Raw genomic sequence first — 24,269 nt, forward strand, 5'->3', positions numbered from 1 at the left:
CACTTTAAAAATTTGATTTGGAAAAAAAATCAATGATTAAGAATGGTTTACTGTTACTCTATGTACTGTCTGCAATAAGTGTGATTATTTAAATGCTTGACTTTGCTGGTACTGTACAATGTTTAGCTACATTTACTAGAGAATAATCTTCAGACCAGTGAAGTCATACTGAATGTTCAGTTGCCTTGCTCTATGTTAACATTTTCTTAAGTGATTTGGGGTATGTTTTGGGAAAATCAATAAATTTTGTGCAAGCTATTTCATGTTAGAAAATTACAAAATTAGTAAAATCAATCTGCATGATTTTATTAGAGCACATTAATCGGTTTCAGAGAGAGAGGTGCCCACGTCTCAGAAGAGTTCTCAATATAGTAATTTTGTTTCAGTTTTTTAAAAATCACTGATCAATGGCCAAATTTTTATAACAATTCATGATTGGGAGCTTTGAATCACAAAAGAACTTCTTACATTAATGAAAATGGGGAGATCATCTAAATTTATCACTGAGGAAGAACTGAATCTTTAGGATTTTCTGTTTAGATCTAGTGGCCATTGAATAATTCCTTTTTTCCTTCTGAGCAATATCTCAAGTGATTTTTAGACCTGCTAAAGAGGAACCAGTATACAGACTGTTTAGCATATGTTTCATTGTTAAAATTATAATTTCAGAGGCAGTCTTTTTATAGCAGCTTTATGATTGCATCATAATTTGCACATTGTGTTTTAAGTCTGTTTTTAAGTGTGCTCATCCTTGGGATAGGATCTCCTAATTTAATTACCAGTGCTCCAACTTGGCAGGGATTGAACTACTTTATGCCTGTATGGACAGCATAGAAACAAGAGCTGTAATTGAAATAATCGAATGCATATTTACTCTGCCTAGCCTTGAAGTATAGGGAGAGTTAGGAGGTAATGGCCAAGAGAATGATTGGCTTCAAAGATAGACCCCTGGACTTTCCCTACTTTGGGGGTCTTATGAGACACTGGTAATAGCTATTTCTCCATATGGTATGCTCATGAAACTACCAGTGACCTTTACAGAATAATGTTCCATTCTGGGATCTAAGTGAAAAATTGGGCATCTCAAAATCCAGGCAAATTTTGAACAAGATAGTTCCTCCCCTTTTCTCATTCCTTCAAAACAAACAACAACAAAAAACCTCAATCAAGTAGACTATTTGGGTTGGGTCTGTTTGTTAAACGCAAACTTCACATTTATATGCGTGAATCAGTGATGCATAAAATTGGCACATCCAGTCATTTATAAAACATATATTAAAATCATGGAAAGGGCATATACGTAAGGAACTAATGGAGGTGAAATATTTTAAATGTTTTGGGATAGTTACAAAGAAAGATAATTGACATGGATCTACTGTGACTTGTAATAAATGCTCTTTCACTTGTGTATGTTTGTGTTTTTCCTTAGCATTAATTTTGAACAAGTGAGAGATTAAGTAAATTAAATAAATAGAAAACATATGACGGTTGAGTTCCTAAGATGAAAGAATAAAAGGATAGGTCCAAAATGATAGTTGTAAAACATTTATTTCCAATACCTCCCATATGTTCCCTCTTTTCCTATCAAGAAAATATTTTACTCCTAAAATGTTTCCCCTCAAATTACTCTGTTTGGGTGGGAGTTCCCCTGTCCTCCCCATACAAGATTTGGGGGCTGAAATTCTCCTGCCATCAGCTGTTTTAACCCTGCCTAGGGACAATGGCTTTATATTTCATTGTAATCTCTTACACCTGTGGGTGATAATGGAGCTTTATTCTTGAAGCAATAAAAGTTATTTTTGGAATCTTGTGAGGAACACAAGCATTGATTTCTAGCAGTTCTAGCACCAGTTTTTATATAATTTAATGAGGACTAGGTTCCAGTAACTAAATTCCTTTTCAGTCAACACACAGCCCTTAATTTTTAATTTATATTAAGTATTGTCAGTGTAATTTGCCTTTTCATCCCATCTTTGCCGAAATTACAGGCTAGGAAAGAGCTCTGGTTTGGGTTATGATATTCTGTGGCATGGAGAATGAACTCCACAGGATCCTAGGTGACTGCATTCTTAAGAAGGGCAGTTTAGTCTTCCTTAGTGCTTCCTTTTTCTACTTCAAGGAATAGGAGAACAGCATCCTGGCATTTCCAATCTCAGGTCAGGCATTGTGGAAACCACTTTTAATTCTAACATTTTGCAATCCGTGCTGCTTTCAAATACTGTGCCTTAACTGGGACCTAACAAAAAATAATCAGAGTAATACCTGAGCTTTCAGTGCAGAGACTCTATATAAATCCAAAGGGTTTGAAAGGGTTTGAACATCTGTTAGCTCAGCCCTATCCACCATCCTTGGGCACCTTTCCTGAAAGAAAGAGAGGAGAAGTAATGTGGCCCAGGATTGGACGAACACATTAGTGCAGCAAGAAAGGATCTGCACATGCCACAGCACAGATAGGAATGTCAGTTGCCAGTAGGTCTTGTCAGCCACTTGCAAGTATGTGCAGGCTGTCACTTTCAGTATTGACATCTTTAAAAATGAAGGATATGTGTGCGTGTATATGTATACATATACCCACATACATATGTATATCAGCACATATAATAATAATGGTATTTAAGTGCTTACTATGTGCCAAGCACTGTTCTAAGCACCAGGGTAGATACAAGGTAATGTGGGGCTCACAGACTTTATCCCCATTTTACAGATGAGGTAACTGAGGCACAGAAAAGTTAAGTGATTTGCCCAAAGTCATATAGCTGTTAAGTGGCAGAGCTGGGATTAGAACCCACGACCTCTGACTCCCAAGCCTGTGTTTTTTCCACTAAGCCATGTAGATAGACATATCTACATTTGTGTCTATATATAGATAGATATTATCTCTATCTCTCTATTGGAAAACATTTAAATAAAGTGATATCAAAATATGCATCTACCTTGGGCATTCATAGAAAACTCTAGCATCCGGAAAATCCAATGTTATCACCAGGGAAAGAGAGTTTGGTAATAATTGCAAGAAGTTAGGAATTGTTCACCTTCATTCATCACCTTCAGCAGAACCAGGTTCCTTAGTTTCCCAGTGGGATTGTGCTAGAGTTAGTTTGCTGGATATTAGCATCCTGGGCTGGCTACCTGCCCTTTTATATCTGCTTCCTTCTCTCTCCTTCACTCAGCATTCACCTACCCTGTTTGTATTTTCTTCCCTTTCATTGCTACTGAGGGTACTGACTTCTACCATGCATAGGTGGCCAACTTGGCTACTTTGAGTCTCTCACTCTTGTCCTGTAGATTTTTTTTTTTGTATTTGTTAATTGCTTACTATGTGCCAAGCACTGTTCTAAGCACTGGGGTAGATACAAGGTAATCAGGTTGTCCCACATGGGACTCACAATCTTCATCCCCGTTTTACAGATAAGGTAATTGAGGCACAGAGAAGTGAAGTGACTTGCCCAAGGTCACACAGCTGACAACTGGGAGAGCTGGAATTAGAACCCATGACCTTTGACTCCTAAGCCCATGCCCTTCCCACTAAGAGAAAACTATTTCTTGGCAGGCAGCATAAAAATTCCACCTAGTTTCCAAGATCATTGGGAACTCTTCTCTCTTGACTTCAGTGCAGTTGAGGATTGTATCACTCTAATTCCTGAATTTATTGAGCTAGTGCAGTGGAATGACTGGTCAACTCCAATGACCTCCCACTCCACCCCACCACACATACTCACCAGCTTGGGCACACACTCAATCTCATGATCTCTAGCCATCATACAATCTCTACCTTCACCAACTCTGAAATTCCACTGTCAGATTGCAACCTTCTCACCTGTTGTCTTTCCCTTATACTCACCCTCTGCAAATCTGTTCTGTTCCCCCACAAAGACCTCAGGTCTTTTATCCCCCAAGAATATTCTAGCCACCATGCTCCATTTGGTCTCCAAACCCAAACTAACTTTCCTTGACACACAAATCGATACTCTCAACACCACCCACTCCACTGAACTCAACTCCCTTGCTTCCTGGTCCCTTTGCCGATTTCAAACTGCTACTGACAACAATGCTTCTACTTCCTAATTTACTTTTGTAACCATTGCTGACGCCAGGCATTTAATTCCCTTCTCAAACCTTCTGTCCCTCCTTCCCTGCCATTTCTTTCCCCTAATGACTTGGCCACATACTTTATTAACAAAATTGAAAACATCAGGCGTGATCTCCCTAAAATCTCCCCTGCTTCTCTCCAGTTCCCCCCTCCTCCACCATCTTCAGCTTTCCGTATATTTATTCCCTGCAGTATCTCAAGAAGAGAACTCACACCTCCTCTCAAAATCTATTCCCTGTACCTGTGCCTCTGACCCATCCCTTCATATCATGCCCCAGGATATGTTATCTTTGGATGTTTGGTATTCACTCCACCTTCAGCCCCACCGTACTTAAGTACCTAGCTATAAATTATATATTATAAATTTTGTATTTGTATTGGAGTCTGTTTCTCCCTCTAGACCCTAAGCTCGTTGTGAGCAGGGAACAGGTCTGCCAACTTTGTTATATTGTACTCTCCCATGTGCTTAATATGCTGCTCTGCACACACTAAATGCTCAATAAATACCATTGATTGAATGAAAATTCTCTCCCCTTCCCTATCCACCACCTCCAACCGTGTTCCTTTTGGACAAGGTCACAGAACATGTGCTTGTGTGAAGAGGATTAATGTGAACGCACCTGGGGCATCCATTAAGGAGTCCCCCTGTCCAGTTTGTCTACTGCCACTTCATTAGAATGAGGTACCGGGTGTTGCATATTCATGAGTATGAACTTCGAGCAACAGAGACACTCATTCATTCATTAGAACGGTGCTTTGCACATAGTAAGCGCTTCACAAATGCCATCATTATTTAGTCATATTTATTGTACTTACTATGTGCAAAGCACTATACTAAGTGCTTGGGCGAGTACAATATAATAATAAACGGAGACATTTCCTGTCCACAATAAGCTTACAGTCTTGGGGGTGGGGGAGACAGACATTAATATAAATGAATTACAGGTATGTACATAAGTGTTGTGGGGTTGGGAGGGGAAATGAATAAAGGGAGTAAATCAGGGTGATGCAGAAGGGAGTGGGAAAAGAGGAAAGGAGGGCTTAGTCAGGGAAGGCTTCTTGGAGGAGATGTGCCTTCAATAAGGCTTTGAAAGAGGGGAGAGAAATTGTCAGAAATGAGGAGGGAGGGTGTTCCAGGCCACCAGGGCTTTGAAGGGAAGTTTGTTGGTGTGAGGAGCAATCAATCAATCAGTCAGTCAATCAATCAATCAATCGTACTTATTGAGCGCTTACTGTGTGCAGAGCACTGTACTAAGCGCTTGGGAAGTACAAGTTGGCAACATATAGAGACAGTCCCTACCCAACAGTGAGCTCACAGTCTAGGAGCAGACATAAGTATCAAGGTAGTGTTAGGAAGGGGAATGAAACTTGAAGGGGTAATGAGATTTATTTATTCTTTGACAGCCCTTGAGAGAGAAATGTTCATCTAGGAAGCAGTGTGGAGGGAGGATGGCTTAAAATCTTGTAAAATCTTCTGTATCCCACTCTTACTCTTGCACAACACAGCCATTCTCTTCCATCCGTAGAGGAAAGCTACTTTGAAATGGAAAGAAATGCTTCAGGAGGAAGCAGTAGTGATTCTCATTTTGGCAACCAGTGTGGAGTTTGAATTTTCTTTCTCTCACATTCTCCTTAAGGAAAAAGAGCAAAGTAGAGTGATCAGTGCACTCTACCTTGATTTCAAAAGCCTCCTCTTGCTGCTCTTACTACGTTAACTTTGGCTTGGAGGGAGGCATAGTCCAATTTGATAATGTAACTTTGTAAATTCCTCACCTACTCACGATGTTTGCAAAAGAAACCCGTGAACTGAGTCTAGAAGTCTCTGGAGGTTTCTGTTCTTCAAGAGAGCTGATGGGGTTGTTGGTAAATCCCGAATGCAGAAGTGAAGGATAAATTCATTTAGGAAATCTAACTGCTGTCTATAAAAGTAGTTTTTGAGGAAATTCCTCTAATTTGCACCAATACGCAGAGGACTTTTTTAAATGTTGTATGTTAAGTGCTTACTGTGTACCAGACACCGTATTAAGTGCTCTGTTAGAAGCTAATCAGGTTGGACACAGTCTGTGTCCCACATCAGGCTCACAGTCTTAATCCCCATTTTCCAGATGAGGTAACTTAGGCACAGAGAAATGAAGTGACTTCCCCTTGATCACACAGCAAAGCGGTGGAGCCAGGATTAGAACCCAGGTTCTCTGACTTCCAGGCCAGTGCTCTTCCTACCAGGCCATGCTGCTTCTTTTCGGTCTTCTGAAATGCAAAAGCCTCTAAGCCTCTTCCTATCTTCAAAATACAGATTTTACTAATCATTTCAAGGGAGAGAATCTGTGAATACTGAAAATTGACTAAAGAATATAGTTTTAAATTATAATGGTATTTGTCCCAGGTTTTTATTGAATTGTATTGTACTCCCCCCAACTCTATTGTATAATTGTAAGATTGCCATTCCTGAATGCCATCTACATTTGAATCCTAGTTCAATAGTTCAATCATATTTATTGAGTGCTTATTACTGTGGCAAAGCACTGTACTAAGCACTTGGGAGAGTACAATATAACAATAAACACATTTCCTGCTCACAATGAGTTTACAGTTTGGAGATGAGCTTACAGTCCAGACGTGTGAGGACCAGTCTTGGTCATCTAAAGGAAGATTTTAATAGAAAGAAGGACTAAGATCAACATTGTCTACACTGTCATCCAAGATAGAAGTAGCCAAACAAAGCATTTCTTTGAGCCTCTATATGAATACTCTTCTTTTCATAGCTTTCCCTGTAGTATTTGCACTTGTCTCCTTTTTATTCTCAAAATCCCAAGGAATTATATACTAGCATCATTGCCTTATTTTTTGCTTTAATTTTTCAGTTGGGCAAAGCCTTCCCTATTGGAACAGTGTCAACATTGGGTGGGTCTTTGAATCTTAAAATTCACACATCAGGTTTGAGGACTGGGTAGCCATTTTAATGTTGAGGATGTCCTTTTATATTCACTGCTCTGTAAGCTGCTGTTCGTTTGTATCAAGGACTATTCATTTGTAAAATTACTCTAGTGAAACCAAACCTTGAGTTTTAAAGAAGTCACCACGAGGCATATATATTCATTCAGTCGTATTTATTGAGCGTTTACTGCGTGCAGAGTGGTGATGACTAAGTAGAATCTTGAAAAGTCTGAAAATATTTTAGAACTTTCCCAACTTGTTGCTCTAAATATTTTAGTATACAGGACCGCTACTCCCCCAAGTGAGGCTGGTGTTCCTCCCCAATCATTTTAATTATGTGAGCTAGAATCTCATTTCTCACACATCCTCAGCTCTCAACCTTGTTAAAATTAATCATATAATCCCCCTTTAAAACATAGTATTAAATCACCATAGTAACACTGTATCCAAGCTTTATAGATAAAACATAACAGCCATAAGAAGGTAGCGTTTGCTGTCCCCTTGACAGCGCTATAATTTTTATAGAAATGTGTTTGTTCTTCTGGCTTGTGCAGAGTGGAGGATAGCATTACTTACACCTGTTTTATTACCAAGTTGATTTTAAATAACCAGCCTTTTTGGTTTCTCTTCCTGGTGAAAATGGGGAGAATAGAGTTCTTCCAAATTGTTTCTTGACCTTCATTTCAGGTTATAATAAGTGGGATTTTTCTCCTTAAATATGGCCAGAGTCTGTCCTTTGACCTCCATCCCGGCCAGACCTTCTTTAAAGCCCCCTTTAATCATGGTTTCCATTGGTAGACCACCTCCTATGCAGTTTTTAAAAGAACCTTTCAAAAAGAAGAATATGGGTTTTGAAATCTGACTCAAAACTGAGCAGAGTATTATGAGGTTTTGTCTTCAGATTAATTCAACAGCCAATTCCCATTTTCCCATAATGATGTAAGTTAATTCATGGAATGAATATATAAAGCTGAAAATCACTAGATATTACTCCCTAATAATTTTGCTATGGCAGCAAATTGATTTAAAGTATATTTTTCTGTAAATCTCGTAATGGTTTCATTTTACTCAGAATAGCTTTAAAATAGCTTTGAAAACCCTTACTAAATTCTGAAACAAACTTTTTCAGTAGGCACATTTCTGTTTGTCACAGTTTGAAACTTTGGGAATTTATAAAAAGAATCCAGACCAAATTTTAAATTGTGTGTGAATTTTAGATTTAAATCTACATTTTTCATATTTACTCTATTGACAAAAATTCAGGCAATATTTAGATCAAATTTCCTAGTAATATGCTTCTATTTCAGAAGCCAGCAAAAAAAAAGAAAAAGGATTTTTGCCTCAACTTTGAGGTGTTTATATCTTTTGTTTAAATTTAATAAAACTTACTGTTGCTAGCAGGACACTTTTCTATAGCCTTGCTTTCAACTCGGGAGTGAAACAGTCCTTTAGCCAAGATCATTTATAGTGCACTTGGATCTAGAACGTGCACTAGAAATCATGGTTTACAGAGAGCAAATGCCACCTGTATTATGCCTTCCTCCCCTGTGCCAGAATGCCCTTGCCCACTGCCCAAGGAATTAAATATCAATTTAATTCCTTCTTGAGAACAGTCCACTGTGATGGATTTTTGGGCAGCAGGATGAAGATGTGGCTGTCCTTCCCAGTTCTCAGCCCACTCCCTTTAAATGTGTCAACGTTGAATCTAATTTCTAAAGACTGTCCCACTGAGAAAGGAAATGTAACAGGTTCAGTGACTTGAGTTTGATTAGATACTATAATCACTGAATGAGTTGCACATTCATTTTCCCTTTGTTCTCTTTCTTCCCAGCCTTGCTGTTAGCCAAGTTGGCCAGAACTTCACTTTTGTACTCACTGACATTGACAGCAAACAGAGATTCGGATTTTGTCGCTTATCTTCCGGGGCTAAGAGCTGCTTCTGTATCTTAAGGTAAGGCAGAATGGGATCTAGCTATTGGCTAGCTCTAGAAAACAGTGTCAGGGTCTACTTGGTTACTGTGTAATTAAATTTTCCAGCTGTTTGTCTCATCTTCCTATCTGTTCCCTGGGAGTCACTGCACTTTGAGAGAAGAATTTCAAAATATTCCTGCACTTTTCATTTCTAAGGAGATAATTTTATTTATTTATTTGTATTCCATTTTTTCGGGTGGGAAGGAAATCAATGCTTCAGTAGTATGTGGAAGTCAGGCGCTGCGTGCCTTTTTGCCATTATCTTGAGCTGTCAGAAATTATCCTGTTAGGACTTTTCTTGGACATTTGTATATGCAAGTTTATTAATAAATCATGTGCATGTAGCTAAGAATATCTTGCATATGCTCATCTTGTCCTCTTTGGAGTTTATGTGGTTCGAAAGCTCACCCCTGCTATCGTACTTGGCTAGGGCCCTCCATTTAGGGCTTGAAGAAAATGTGCTTTATATTGAGTGGGAGGGGGCTGGAGTCCTTGCAGAAGAACTCTTTAGGATCGCTGGCGGCCGGCGTGTACTCCAGAGCTCCTCTTACTTAATTTTTTATTTCTTTCTTCCAGGAAGAGTAAGGGTGTGTTTTGGGAGGGGAAGGATGTGTGGAAATCAGATTTTAGAGTTGCTGGCTTTGTGGGTTCCTGCTGGGAGCCTCCTAAGGGGGATATAAAGGTATCCCACACACTCCACTCTCCGTCTGCTTCTGTTAAATAGGTGTCGGAGGGCCTGTCTCCTGTCTTTTTCTGCTAATGTGAATCGGCACAAGACAGGCAAAGAGTGTGGGGAGGCGCTCTTGAGAAAAGCCTGTTCCAGGGACCTGGATTTGGGCCTAAGAAATGAAAGGCCAGACTCCCTGAGAGCTCCAGGAAGGCAATGTTTCTCTGGCACACCAACCACACTCCTGCACCTTTTATTCTTCTTCTCCCTCCCTGACCCTGTACTGGCTGGCCTCGAGGGGAAGGGACTAAGTCTTTGAATTCTTGCCTAAAGGTTCTGGGCATTTGGAATGCTAGAGTTTAACAGCTAAAACAGTCTTTGGAACAAACTTTTAAAATATGTGCATCCCTACAATGGCCCTAAGTGCTCAATAAATGCTACTACTACTACCGTCACCATTACCCCATGCCCCCAGAAATGTGCAGTGTAAGAGACCCATTCCAGGAACGTGTCTGGGGGTGGGCTGGGTGCAGTTTAAAACTTTACCAGTGTTTGGAGGTTGAGGGACAAATGGTACTCCTCCCTGGTCGCCTAGCAGAGCCAAGACCCAAGCGTGAGGACATTATGAGAATTGAGACTGGGCTGTGTGTTTCCGCCGAATGGACGTCTGAGTTTTTGCTGCAGCTACAGTGGGCGGTGTTGCAGCAGAGTCTTCTCCATGAACGATAATTAGGTGCTCTAATTGGGATGCTGCATGCCCACTTAATCCTTAAAAGGGTTTACCTGAAGTTAACAAAGTAAGGAAAGGTTTTTCTCAGCATTGATAATGTACCATCTTCTACAGCATGCATATTGTAATTTGCTTTCCTTTGCTGATTTTCGATTGATCAGAAAAATTTTATTTAATGTGATAATAGGTTGTGGCAAACAGAGGGAAAGATTGATTAATGTACTCACTAAGAAACCTTGCCAGTTATGTTAGTTGTGGAGAGGAGTGTGCTTTTATCTAATTCGAGGAAACTGGACCATGACCATCTCTCCCTTCTGCATTGTCTGTGTACTTGGGTCTCTGACCTTTGGGCATTTGATATTTGCCCCACCCTCAACTCTACAGCACTTATGTACAGATCTGTAAATTATATATTGTAAATTATGTGTTTATATTAATATCTCATTGTGGGTAGGGGATGTGTCTACCAACTCTGTACTCTTCCAAGTGCTAAGTATACAGTAAGTCCTCAATAAATACCACTGATGATGGTGATTATTATGATATTTTACTGGTTGAAAGGAAGTGCTCTAGCTGCTGTGCTATGTAGATTTTTTTTTAAATGTAATTCAGGTTGCTTCTGGGCTTATTAGGTCCAACATTTTCTCTGGAGCTCGGAAGAAGAATTGAGTGAGTCTCTGTTGTTATTCTTGAATTTTTTCTATGGGCAGGGAATATGTCTTTCAACTCTGTTTTATCATACTCTCCCTAGTGCTTAGTACAGTGATCTGCACACAGTAAGCACTCAGTAAATACCATTGATTGATTCTGTGAAAGGTTGCTGATCTTCGTTGAAAACGTAGAAAACATTAATTAGTACAGTGCTCTGCACATAGTAAGCGCTCAATAAATACGATTGATTGATTGATTGATTAATTCTTTCTTCAGCTATTACCAGGAGACAGCCAATGTTCAAAAGGCAGCTATGTAGAAATTATACCTACAGGGATGAGCATGCACACCTTTTAATATTCAGTTTTAACAGATTTTCATAATTAGCCCATTTATTCATATTTCAGGAGGAGAGCCCTTTGGTGTGAAATCCATCTTCAAATAACTTTTTGAAAGTGTTGGTAGAAATTTAAAATGAGAGTAAAAGTGTTGCTGATCCATCAATATGATCAACATGAACAAAGCGATCAAAATACTAAGGAAGATGGAAAGACAGTGTAGTTCTTCCAAATATTGCTGGCTAAGATTTATGTAGCAAATTAATCAATATTTTTCTCTGGGATATTCAGTTAAACACTGTAGAGTGGCTGATTCTTAAATTGAATATGGTTTATAAGGCACTCCTGTAATTCTGCCAATGTCTATTAATTATTTTATACTTTCCCAAGTGTTTAGTACAGTGCTCTAAAACATATAGGTGCTCCATAAATGCTATTGACCGACTTTGAAGGTTCAGATGCATCAAAACATATTATTTGCCAGTAACTACTGCTTTAGAGCCAGCAGAGGGAGGTCAAGTGCTCAAAGCAATATTACCATCACTACTGGGGTTACTGGTCATTTGTAATAAAAAGATGGAAATACTTCCAAATTCCATTCTAGTGGGACTTTTTCTGAATTCCTATAATTATTTTTCCTGTTTATTGCATTAGTGAACCCTTTTGATTCCTGGAAAACTTTAACTCTATAGCTTTATTCATTCATTCATTCATTCAATAGTATTTATTGAGCGCTTACTGTGTGCAGAGCACTGTACTAAGCACTTGGAAAGTGCAATTCAGCAACAAAGAGAGACAATCCCTGTCCACAACAGGCTTACTTGGGGATCAGTTGGCACAGCAAATAAAGTAGGTTGTTGAAATTGTAGATCAAAATGTGGACCTATTCTTCTGGTCCTCATTTCTTTTCAATTGTTAGCAACAGTTTTTTTTGTAAACCTCACCAAAGTGTTATTTTTCTAATGTAATTAAATTGGGCAAACCAGTAACATATCAGGAAGACGGAACAGAGGGAGTGCATGAGAGAGAAATTTTGGAAGTATCTCTGACTGTGAAGATGTGCTTACGACGACTGCCCCACCAAACTTCTGATTATCATTGGAAGGCATTGTTGCCTCAGTTTTCATTGATAGACTGCTTTGTGCTTGGTAATGTGGCTTAGATTGGACTTCACAAATCTGTGCTTCAGTTACTGACATTTTTACTACTTCTTAATGAAATCTCTCCCTAAATGCAGATATGTGATATATTGACTTTGGCAACAGTTGTCTACCTTCCTAGGCCAGCAGAGTTATTGAAACTGAGTAGAAATTTGAGTTGGTGGATGGTCTTAAGTTTAAATTTACACACTTTGACATTCAAAGCATTTAGCAGAAGGGGAGTGAGTCTTTTGCAAGCAGACTTCGTTTTAATGAATTCTTTGTGGCCAAGCACACCATTCTGTTCAATCTTCCATGTACTGCATTATATTTGACCATAAACATAGGGAAGTTTTATCCTCACACAAGAAATTATTCCCCATAACCCCTTTGTCCATCCCTCTTGAAAGTTGTTTCCTTTCCCCCAACCCTGTGCCAGATAAGTAATACTTGTGGTATCAAATTGTTTCCTTTCCCCCTACCCTGCACCAAATAAATAATAATTGTGGTATTTAAACACTTACCAAGGACCAAGCACCATACTGAGCACCTGGGTAGGTGCAAGATATTCATGTTCCACTTGGAGGTCAAAGTCTAAGTAGGAGGGAGTACAGGTTTTGATTCCCCATTTTGCAGATGGGTGAACTGAGGCACAGAGAAATTAAGGGACTTGCCAGGGTCACACAGCAGGTAAGCAGCAGAGCTGGGATTAGAACCCAGTTACTCTGACTTCCAGGCCCTTGATTTTTCCACTAGGCCACCCTGCTTCTTGAAAAACAAATCATGTATTTCTATGTTATCTAGATCAGGTGTGTAAAACAAGAGGAAGAAAATCAGAGGGCATGTTTTCCTCAGGCAAATGCTGCTGTAGAATCCCTTTTGCAACTATATGTGATGGATGCTTTCCTTTTTTATTAAAAGGGGGAGAGGTAATGAAAGGGGAAGAGTAAGGTCACCTTCCAGCTCTACCTTGAAAGCAGATTTCCCTGAGATACTGCAGAAATGGGTGGAATCCCCTGTCCTCCTTTTAAGTGTTTTATGATTGCCTTGCGAGAGGGCTCTTGCTCCAAGAACAAGCCTGGTCTAATGCCAAGGGCAGTTTGGGCATCAAAGCCAGAGACCCCTCTGGGAGAAATTGGTTATTTTCTTCCTAGAACCTTAAACGTACTTAGGAAACTCCTGCCTTTCTTACTATTAACAGAGTGGAATTTCCGTACCATCTTCACTGTGGAATTTGGTTTGCTATTTTTTACATTGGCAACAAGTCATGTCTTTTTTGATTGATTTCAGGGAAGAAAGCCAGCTATCGTGTCAAATGCTTCCAAATTCAGACAGATGCCCTTTTGCCATAAAGCAACCTCTATGATTGCAGCCATGGTTTCTCTGTTCTCTGCTGTTGTTAGTGTCCTGCTACTGTTTTTAGAACCAAAGAAGCTTGCCCTCGGTCTTTTGAACTGTGAAGGTGTGCTCAGCCAAGGGACATTCATTCCCCAGCCCTTTAGAACAGAGCCCCTCAGCTACCCTGGAGATGTTTGTCACCTAGAAGTCTGCTTTTCTAGAAAATTCTGTTAATCCGGAAAGGACTAGGTCCTGGCCCATTCCCAATTCATAGTATTTGTCTGGGATGTAAATTTCCTGTGCTTGGCAGAAATGAGCAATCTGGCATTATAGGTCCTTGAGAGCAGGGATCACGTTCACTACTAATTCTGTTGTCCCTTTCCCAAGTGCTTTGTTCAGTGCTCTGAACACCTGGTAGCACTCAGAAAATACTATTGATTGATTGGCATATGAGAAGCAGAGTGGCCTTCTGGAAAAATCTTGGGCCTGGGAATCAGGGGGCTTGGGTTCTAATCCCAGTCCTACCACTTGTCTGATGTGTATCTTTAAGCAAGTCACTTAACATCTCCGAGCCTCAGTTGCCTCATAAGTAAAATGGAGACTCAGCCCATGTTTTCTCTCCCCCTTAGACCGTGAGCCCCAATTGGAACAGGGACTAGTCTCCGACCTGATCATCTTGTATCTACCCTAGTACTTAAAACAGTGCTTGACACATAGTAAACATTTAGCAAATAGCACAATTATTGTTATTATTATCATTATCTGGGAGCTGTACCTTGGATGCCACTCCCTCCTTTCCTGCTCAGGAGCCGTTTCCAAATTTTTTTGATTTGAAAGTGAGGTGGGGTTTCACATGAGTGCACCTGCTCACCAACGTCAGTGAAGTGGAGTGGCTATTTTCTTAAAGAAACAAACTAGAGGATGTTGTTTGAGGTTCCTAGAGTGCTCCACTTTTTCTCCCCTACTCAGGAACAGAGCAAGCTCAGGATGGCCTCTATTAGCAACAATAATAAGTGCAATTAGCGTTTAAAAAGAAGAAAGAAAAGAATTCTGTTCCTCTCATTTTCTTCAAATATCCTGCCAAGGAAGCTATCAAGAGGCTAGTTGCCTTAAAAACAAATGCAGATGGAGGGAGATATGCAAGTGATTGCTCCAGAACTGTTTAGGGGTTGGCTGAGGGTCATTTTTTTTTTATGCAGGTGCTTGTCACAGGAAGGCACACTGGCTCAGGTCAGGTTCTTCCCAAGAACACTTGATTCTGGATGTTGGCCATTTGAGAATCAGCAATTCCCCTATGATTTTCATCTCTGAGACTGTGTGAATCACAGGCATTCCAAGAATGAGGGAGAGGGTCTTTTTTTTTCATAGGCGATTTAGCTCTTTAGCCTAACCCTTACAGTACCCTGATCAAGCTATTTAGTGAAAATGTCTTGGAAACTGACCATATAGTCATTGCTTACTGACAGGATTTCATATTAATCCACAGAATCTTGATATCAAGTGTTCATGGCAAACATTGCTCTCGCAGTTTCAGCTACAGTGGCTAAAGCAGAGCTTCAGGAGAACTGGCTTCTCCTTTTTGGTCCAAGCTTGAACTTTTTTGTGAGATAAAAACGATCTTTTTAGATCTCTCTCTTCTCCTTAGGACTCCAAATGCTTTCACCTCAGTGATTTCATTTAATCCTCAAATTATTTTCCCTCCTGGAAAAATTGAGACTCATAGAGGTTACCGCATTGTCTAGGGTACATAGAAGGCTGGGGTAGAAGTAGAAATAGAATCCAACTCCACATTTTTTCACTAGACCCCACTATATGTGGGGTTGTGATGCAGAATTAAGTACACACACACACACACACACACACACACACACACACACACACTCTCTCTCTCTGACATGACTGGAGGGTTTTCTGTATTGTTGTGTCTGTGGCTGAAAAAACAGTGTTGGACCCACAGCTTCACCTGGATCGTGCAAATTTGTTTTATTGTTATGTTTGATGTTTGCAGGGCCAAGTACTGGTTTCTCTCTTTTGTGTAAGTATTTAAACAGGATGTTACCTCCATGCTTGAAGAGCTCAGCAGGTATGCCATCAGATTCAGTTGCTTCGTCATTTCTCATGGCTTGGGCTGCCTTGGTGGCTTCATCTAAAGTTGGAACAAGCGCTATATGTCGATTGGTTTTCTATAATTTGCAGGGCCTTATCTTCAATATTAGAAGGTGTGTTCAAGGGGAATAAGGAGTCAGTTGAAAAGTTCCTTCATTGACAGTTTCCTTTTGTGAAACTATTTGGTATTCTCAATCAGACAGTATTCCTACAGGGTAAGAGTGAGAGAAAATGCCAACCTGGGAAAAGGATCATAATACCACCCAGAACTCTTAGAGGCATTTTGCTAGAGATCATGAGCCACTAGATAGATCCCCAGAGACACTGGCTAGTTACAAACCAGTACAGCTAATGTACGTGCTGGAAGAAAGAGACAAGAAAGCAAAAACAGAGAAAGGGGAAGGAGAAGAGAGACAAGAAGAGAGTAGAAAAGGAGGAAAGTGAATTATATGGATGAGCCCAGAGGAAACAGACAAAGTTGCATTTGTGGAGAACACAAGAAGAAAACCAGTTAAGATTTTTTAAATATTCTGGATGAAAATGGCCAAAGCAAGGCCATATTAATGAGGGGAGAATCTGACTTACTGGAGAAAAATTGTAGCTAAGGAGGTAGTAGTCTGTAAGCTTGTTTTGGGCAGGGAGCATGTCTGCCAGTTATTGTATTGCACTCTGCCAAGTCCTTAGCACAGTGCACTGCACATAATAAGCACTCAGTAAATACCGTTGATGACGGTAAGGCCTTTTTCAGATGGGCTAAAGGGCAACCACTTTGTTTTTGATTGGCCCTATATGAGAATACTTTGTTTTGCTTTCATTGCCTGGAGAAAAATAGGCACTGTCCTTACCACTTGATGTAACTGATTTGTGGATCACCAGTCTTTTCCTAACTTTGATTTTCAAAAGCCAGATCAATACGTAAGGGAAGAAATTAGTTTACATATTCCCTCTATGACTTCCCGCTATCAACGTTTGGAACAAAGCTTCTAAGGTTCAGCTTCCTCAGGTAGTACTATTATGTATGTGTGTCCATCTCACCTACTTTCTGTTAACTAAACTAAACATGGCTTCTTCTCAGATTGAAAAAAAATCTCACAAATAGGGTGATTGTTTATGACTAATTTGTAAAGGAAGAAATAGTTCTGGTTTGGGAATGTAAAAAATGTTGATAACTGAGTTGTAGTTTTTTAAAATGCAGTTTTTGCAGTCTGTTTATGCTAAGCAGTTAACATTTTGGCACATTTTCAAAAAAAAAATCAGTATGTTTTTATCTTGACTGCTGAGAGAGTTCCAGAATTTGACAATGAAAAAAAAAATGGCCATTACCTCCTGAAAACAGCAATTCTTAGGACAGTAGCAAATAACTTATTTGGTGCTTTGTTGATTTTTCTTGCTTACATCGTCCAAGTGAGTAATCCTATGTATTTTAATATACTGCTTTCTAAATTACAGAAGAAATGAGGTGGAAAAAGTATCATTGTTTTTAAATGTAGGTATTGATATTAGATGGACAAAAAAACTTCCATTAATATTGCCTGCTATAGATTAAATCTGTCATTCTTGTCAGTTTTAAGGCAAAACTTGCTTTGAAGAGTAAAAAATATGTGGAAAATCTTGGAAAATTTGTGGGCCTATTTTTATGAAGCTTGAAAGAGCTTACCCTGTTCAAAAAAGTAAATAATGCGAGTGATTTTAAATAACCAAGGGTAAATTATGTCCTTTTTTTGATTCTTTTGCAAGTTTGAGGCAGTCAAATGGAGACTTTACATCTTTGTAATCTGTAATGCAAAGCAATATTTATCACCAAATTAATTCTGAAAGGCATCATTTATGGTTTTTAATTCCTTGTATTTCAGAGTGCCTTTGAAGTAAAGTGGGTGGAGTTTTGAATGTGGTGTTAATTGTTCTATTGTTCATTTATTCAGTCCAGCATTTTAACTAGCTCTCTATGTCCAGTAATGAGCCCAAAATGCAATGAAAACTGCTTGGCTCTAAAAATGTGACATTTTTTCTTTGTTAAAAGTGCATTGGAAAAAAGCAGTTGAGTGAAATTGAGCGCACTGTAGTTTGCCGCTTGCCTCTGCGTCTGTGACTACTTTTCTGTTTGCACATTCTGGGATACTTTTAGATAAAACGGAAAGATGTTTTAAAAAAAACAAATTAAACTACATTAAAGACCCCTTAATGTAAAAAATAATCTTAAGGAAAGTTTGGTATGTCCACATTTTTACTTCTAACTATATTACAGTCTTCCATACAGCATGTTTTCACTAAGCATTTTGGATAGAGCACTGCTAGGGAATTTGGGAGTGTTCTCCCAACAACCCACATCTATGTAAACTGAGCACGATGCAGTGTTGGAAGAAATACTTCTTCTAGTGGAGTCGGTGTCAGTCAAGGGACGTGTACTATAATGTGAACTTTTCTTAATGAGGTATTCATCAAGAGCATAACGCTTGTGTTACTGTAGAACTGAGTATGTAAATGTAATTTTAGGAATCCAATTTAGGAAATACAACTAAATCAGTATTTGTACTTTTAATTCAACCCCTGTCTGTTCAAAATCCTACCTGGAGCAGGTGGAGAATGAGCTTTATTGAATTTTCAAAACAATGCATTTTCTGACAAAAAGGTAATGATTTTGTTTTAAATTTGATTAGCATCCATATTGGGTTGGCAGGTATTTTAGGGAAGGGAAATATTAAGGTCCAACATGTTAAGAGTGATTCATGGTTTCCCCTACCCTAGACTGTTTTATCTTCTGTACTCTCCTTGGCTCTGCAGTTTACCAGATATTTCTCCTATCTTCTGTAAAAGAGTGCCTATGCCTAACCATCCACCTAAACATGGATGGCTTTTCTCTAATAGCCAACTTAGAATCCAAGTTATTTTTAAAGAAATTGCGGCAGAGGAACTAGCAGGGCTGAATGGGGAAGAGAAAAGGAACCAAAACATTGTCAGTCTTCATTGGAGTGTGAAAGTTAAATGTCTAAAGAGCCTGTGCCTAGTGATCTCTCTTGTCTTTACAAGGATGCATTTCAGCATACCTTGAACTGCTAGGAAGCAGCAGAGGCACCCAGGTTGGTTGGCTGTTTTTGTGCCACCAACAGCTTGTGGGAAGAGACAGTGCTGCCAACAGTGATGGACAAACCAGTGAGAAAAGGACTCTGTGTCCTGTAAAGGTCCTTTGAGTCTCACCTGCCCACTTCGACATCGTATCACCAGGGGTGTCATGGTGAAAAACAAAGGAGAAAAAGAATTATATGGGTAGTTGATTATGTAGTTGGTTCTTCCCTTTGGCAGGCTTGGGGACGAACCTTCTGGCAACCCCCCCATTACAAGATTAATTTAAAGACTAATTGCAGTTCTCCAAGGTACATCACAATCAAAAAAATCACAATCCCTTTTGCTTAGAGTTACAGCTGCATGTGTCATGTTGTGAACTGCAGTTTCTAAATCCACTTAACCTTTGCTTGTTATTACTGCATCAGCACATTTTCATTTCTCTAATTGTTCAATTTTTAGTGTTGGCCTTTTTAGTTTTAACCTAAAGGAGTAGATGTTGGCTCTACTTCTGCAGTTGCCCTTGAAAGAGTTCTTTTTATTCTTTTCGACAGGTTTGAAAACATATTTTCAGGTAATCGCTCATTTGGGGGAGACAAACTATGCAACACAGATATGTAATTATCTGCCAGCGGTTTCTAGTTTACAGCACAATCATTATGCTTTTTATATTGGACATTTTTCTTAGAAATTTGTGTCTAATTTGGGTACAATTGAACGGTCATCCATGTAAGACAAAATCAAGCCTTCATAGTTTTGTTAGTACCATAACCTGTTGATGTTTGGACAAACTGAGCCCTCAGTGGACCTAACCGAACTTTTTGGTGGAATCCAACCTGAATTCTCCTCCTCCCCGCTCTGCTTATTCCTTTGATTTCCAGTTTTGGTTTGTTTTTTGTTGTTGTTGTTGGTTTTTTTTGTTGTTGTTGTTGTTCATCTATCTAAAGGATGAAGTTCGATTGCTGAGCAGGGCCTCTCTTGTGGTGCAAAGCGAGAATTGTTTTTAATTGAGCAGAAACATGTGCAAGGATCAGGAATATCTCAAGGGATTACAGAAAAATTCCAAATTTGTACTACTTACAGCTTGTGTTTAGAGCAGGGTCTGCTGGGAATAAATGTTAGTTAGTGTGGCCTGTGACCTTAAAAACTGTTGACATGGATTTCAGCCAGAAACCAGCCACAGACCTCCTTTGTTAAACTCATTCATAGCTCCTTGAAAACTCTAGTCCGTGAAAGTTGCCAGCTCAAATCTAAGGAAAGCAGAGCCTTTTTTTCCCATGCTTTGGAAACAGAGGACGCCCCTTAAACCAGCAAGACTTCTTTAATAGGACTACATAGCCTAAACTCAATTGGAATTGACAGCTTCCTGGCTTGGGGTTGCCAACTGGCAGAGCAATGATGCATAGGGGACAAACAGCTTTAGGGAGCTGTATACCTCTGTTTGTGTATATGCAGTAGAAACTTAACTCAAAAGTATTGTGATACCCCTTAACTCAAAAATCAACACTCTCTTGTCTAAGTTAGATAACCTTCCAGATTTTCTGGGGAAAACAATTTAGAATTGTCACCTAGTAATTTTTAAAAGGAATTAAAAAGAGCCTCTGGTTGTTATTTTTTAATACATGTTTCCCTTTCTCCCTCTTTCAGTAGTGTGACCCAGTGAAACTGAAAAAAATGATACCTGAATGAAGTTGTCATTCTCTGATATTGGAATATATGTAGAACTGGTATTTATTTCATAGCTTAATAACTGATCCAAGAGCTTTACAGATTCTTATTTTATTTGCCCCTCTTTAAAAAGCTTTCTTCAGGTCCTTAGGGTACAGGTATTGATAGCTTTAGAAAAGGGAAACTGAGGCCCAGACTGGATAAATGATTTGCCCAAAGTCACACAGCAAATTAATTCTGTGACTGGGAATAAAATTTAGGATTGTGTCTCTGTTTCATTTTCTAATCAGTACTGACTTTATTGTTCTAAGCCGAGGGGAACATTCTTTAAAATATGAAAAGGCTGATAAAATGGAAAAACAGAAAACTGCAAAAACTTATTTTTTATTACTATTAAGAGGTTTGGGGCACATTTTTTTCTTCTAGAATTATTCCATCACCAGTGCTATGAAAGGCAAAGGTAATTAATATTCAATTTAACAAAAAAATTGGTATTTAACAAGCTCCTTTTATGTGTCAAACACTGTCCAAGGTGTTGGGGTAGAGACAAGATATTAATATCAAGACATAGCCCTTGTACAACTTGTCCTCTAAACTGTAAGCTCATTGTAGGCAGGGCATGTGTCTGTTTATTATTATATCGTACTCTCCCAAGTGCTTAATACAGTGATCTGCATACAGTAAGCTCTCAATAAATATGATTGAACTGAATTAACATGGGAATCACAGTCTTTGGAAGACCAAAGAAAATATTAAATCCTCTTCCCCCACACCCCGATCAGCAGGGTAAGCTGATCAACATGGAACTGGACAAGTGGAAACTTTTATATCAGAAGTGAATAGTGGAAAGTTGGAAAGCAAACTAGAGCAAGGGGAAAGCAGTTAAAGGCTATTAGAAAAAAACACAACAGAAAAACACTGGATGTATTCGATTCAGCTGGGTCTGAGAGCATGCATCCTAAAGCACTTATAAGATCTGCTGATGTTATTGCAGAATGACTAGCATTTGTTTTTTTTTAACTCTTAGAATCAATCAATCAATTGTATTTATTGAGCGCTTACTTTGTGCAGAGCACTGTACGAAGCGCTTGGGAAGTACAAGTTGGCAACATATAGAGACGGTCCCTACCCAACAGTGGGCTCACAGTCTTAGAAGATTCTCTGTAGACTGTAAGCTCAATTGTGGGCCGGGAACATATCTACCAGCTCTGTTGTATTGAACTCTCCCTAGTGCTTAATACAGTGGTGTACAAACAGTAAGTGCTCCATAAATATCATCGATTGTTTGAAGGTTGGAAAAGGGCCCCACTATAGCTCCAACTTTAGATGGAAGAAAGACTGACCCTGATATTTGCAGGCCAGTCATCTTGATACCTGGTAAGGTTTTGAAGATTTTAAAGTAGCATGGCATAGTGGATAGGGCATGGGCCTGGGAGTCAGAAGGTTGTGAGTTCTAATCCTGGTTCCTCCACTTGCCTGCAGTGTGACCTTGGGCAAGTCATTTCACTTCTCTGTGCTTCAGTTTCTCATCTGTAAAATGGGGATTAAGACTATGAGCCCCATGTGGGACAGGGACTGTGTCCAACCCGATTTGCTTGTATGCATCCCAGTGCTTAGTACGGTGCCTAGCAAACAGAAAGCACTTAACAAATACTAGAATGATTATTTTAGAGCAAATTATTATGGTTTTGTGCTAGAGCAATTACACTTCCTTTGATGTTGCTAGAGAAGCATTATATATCTGTACTGTATAGAAGCTGTATAGATTGTATTGTATTGTATAGATTGCTGTATAGAAGCAATCTATATCTTCTAGACTGTGAGCCCACTGTTGGGTAGGGACTGTCTCTATATGTTGCCAACTTGTACTTCCCAAGCGCTTAGTACAGTGCTCTGCACACAGTAAGCGCTCTGCAAATATGATTGATTGATTGATTGTAATGGCTGATTTTAAAAATTCTGATCCACCTCATATCCTCATTTGTAAGCTGGAAAATGATAGCTGTGCTAGTACTAATGTTAGGTGAAGAGCTGTTTTCGAGGTTGTCGTAAATAACAATTATCAATAGTTAAATTAAAGCAACTTCAATAAGGTTTCTGATTCTATATTTTTGTTGGCAAGTTAGATAAGTGTGGTTTTCACCACATGGCTTGAGAGTTGCACCCCAAAGTAAGGGCAGGCCGGCGGATGTGCTGAATTGGCCGGGTCTGGTATGACAGCCAGGCCCAGTCCCTCTTTGGACTGTATTGTTCCTAATATAAACTCTGTCAATTTCCCATTGATTCTCCCTCAGCTGTGTAAATTTAGGCAAGTCACTTAACTTCTCTGTGTCTATTTCCTTTTCTGTTAAATGGGAATTAAATACGTGTCCTTCCTCCCAGTTAGACTGTGAGACCCATTTGGGACTGGGACTGTGTCTCATCTTATTACCTTATATCGACCCCCCCATGCTTAGCACAGAGCTTGGCATATAGTGAGCACTTAACAAATATTACTACAAAATAGTAGTAGTAGTTCTCATGGCTAACTTTGTCCACAAGATCAGTTGGTGGGCTTGTTCTATTCCATAAGTTCACTGAAGAAGTTGGTGAAAAATCAAAAGGATGGTAGTATTAAATTGGACAAGGATGCTGGGACTTTGAAATAATTTAATTGAGTGATCAATTAAAAGCATGGTTCTGCAAAAATAGGAAGAAATTCAATAGAAACCAATTCAAAGAGCTATTCTTAGGGACAGAATGCAATTAACACCCATACAGGTTATGGAAAGACTTGACAGGGCACTTGCACAGCAGAAAGACTTTGAAGTCATGATTGTTGTCCCCTTGGTAGAAAAGCAAAGTAATAATGATATTGAGCACTTGGGAGGTACAACAGAAGCATGAAACACATCCCCTACCCACAAAGAGCTTACAGAGGAAGTCAAACAGAAAATATTCATGAGGAGAAGAATCAGAATAAATAATATTAAATGTGGAAGATGGGCCAAAATAAATAGAAACATGAGTGCAAGAGGTAGCTGGAAAGTTTATAAGATTTAGAGTTCTGACAATTATGTAGGGAAACAATAAGATACTGGGATTTATTAACCAAATAGGAGCACTGGGCAGTTATTTTTTCTGATATGCCATATACAACAGACCCCTTTTTAAAGTACTATGTCCTGATTTGTACTCACATTTTACAATGATGACGGAAGCTTGAAAGAAAACAAAAATCAGAAGCAGTATTGAACACCCAATTTGTTCAATCTCCTCTGTCCTAAGAAATCAGAATACAAAGTAATCCTTGAGTTTATAGACTGAGAGGCAGTGGTCAAACACAAAAACATTAAATTAGATATAGTGCGACGGGCTAAGTAAAACAGTTAATCATTCAATGATATTTATTAATCACTTTGTGCCGAGCACTGTACTAAGGACTTGGGAGAGTCCAATGCAACAGAGTTGATAGACCCTGACCACAAGGAACTTACAGTCCTCAACATTAAAATAAATTCCAGATATGTACGTAAGTGCTGTGGGGCTGAGGGTAGGGTAAATATCAAGTGCTTAAAGAGTGCAAATCCAAGTGCAG

The 24,269-nt window shown here is 39.2% G+C and overlaps 1 protein-coding gene across 4 annotated transcripts in view; it reads left to right on the forward strand.

The window, feature by feature from the left end:
- DENND1A (DENN domain containing 1A) overlaps nt 1–24,269 on the forward strand; it is a 514,969-nt gene that overhangs the window by 145,055 nt on the left and 345,645 nt on the right. For all 4 annotated transcript variants that reach the window (XM_038744796.1, XM_038744798.1, XM_038744797.1 and 1 more), the window contains exon 5: nt 8,856–8,975. In XM_038744796.1, coding sequence (XP_038600724.1) covers nt 8,856–8,975 — 120 coding nt within the window. The remainder of the gene's footprint in view (nt 1–8,855; nt 8,976–24,269) is intronic.

Source organism: Tachyglossus aculeatus, chromosome 4 (genome assembly GCF_015852505.1).
Source record: "Tachyglossus aculeatus isolate mTacAcu1 chromosome 4, mTacAcu1.pri, whole genome shotgun sequence".
Lineage (NCBI taxonomy): Eukaryota > Metazoa > Chordata > Mammalia > Monotremata > Tachyglossidae > Tachyglossus > Tachyglossus aculeatus.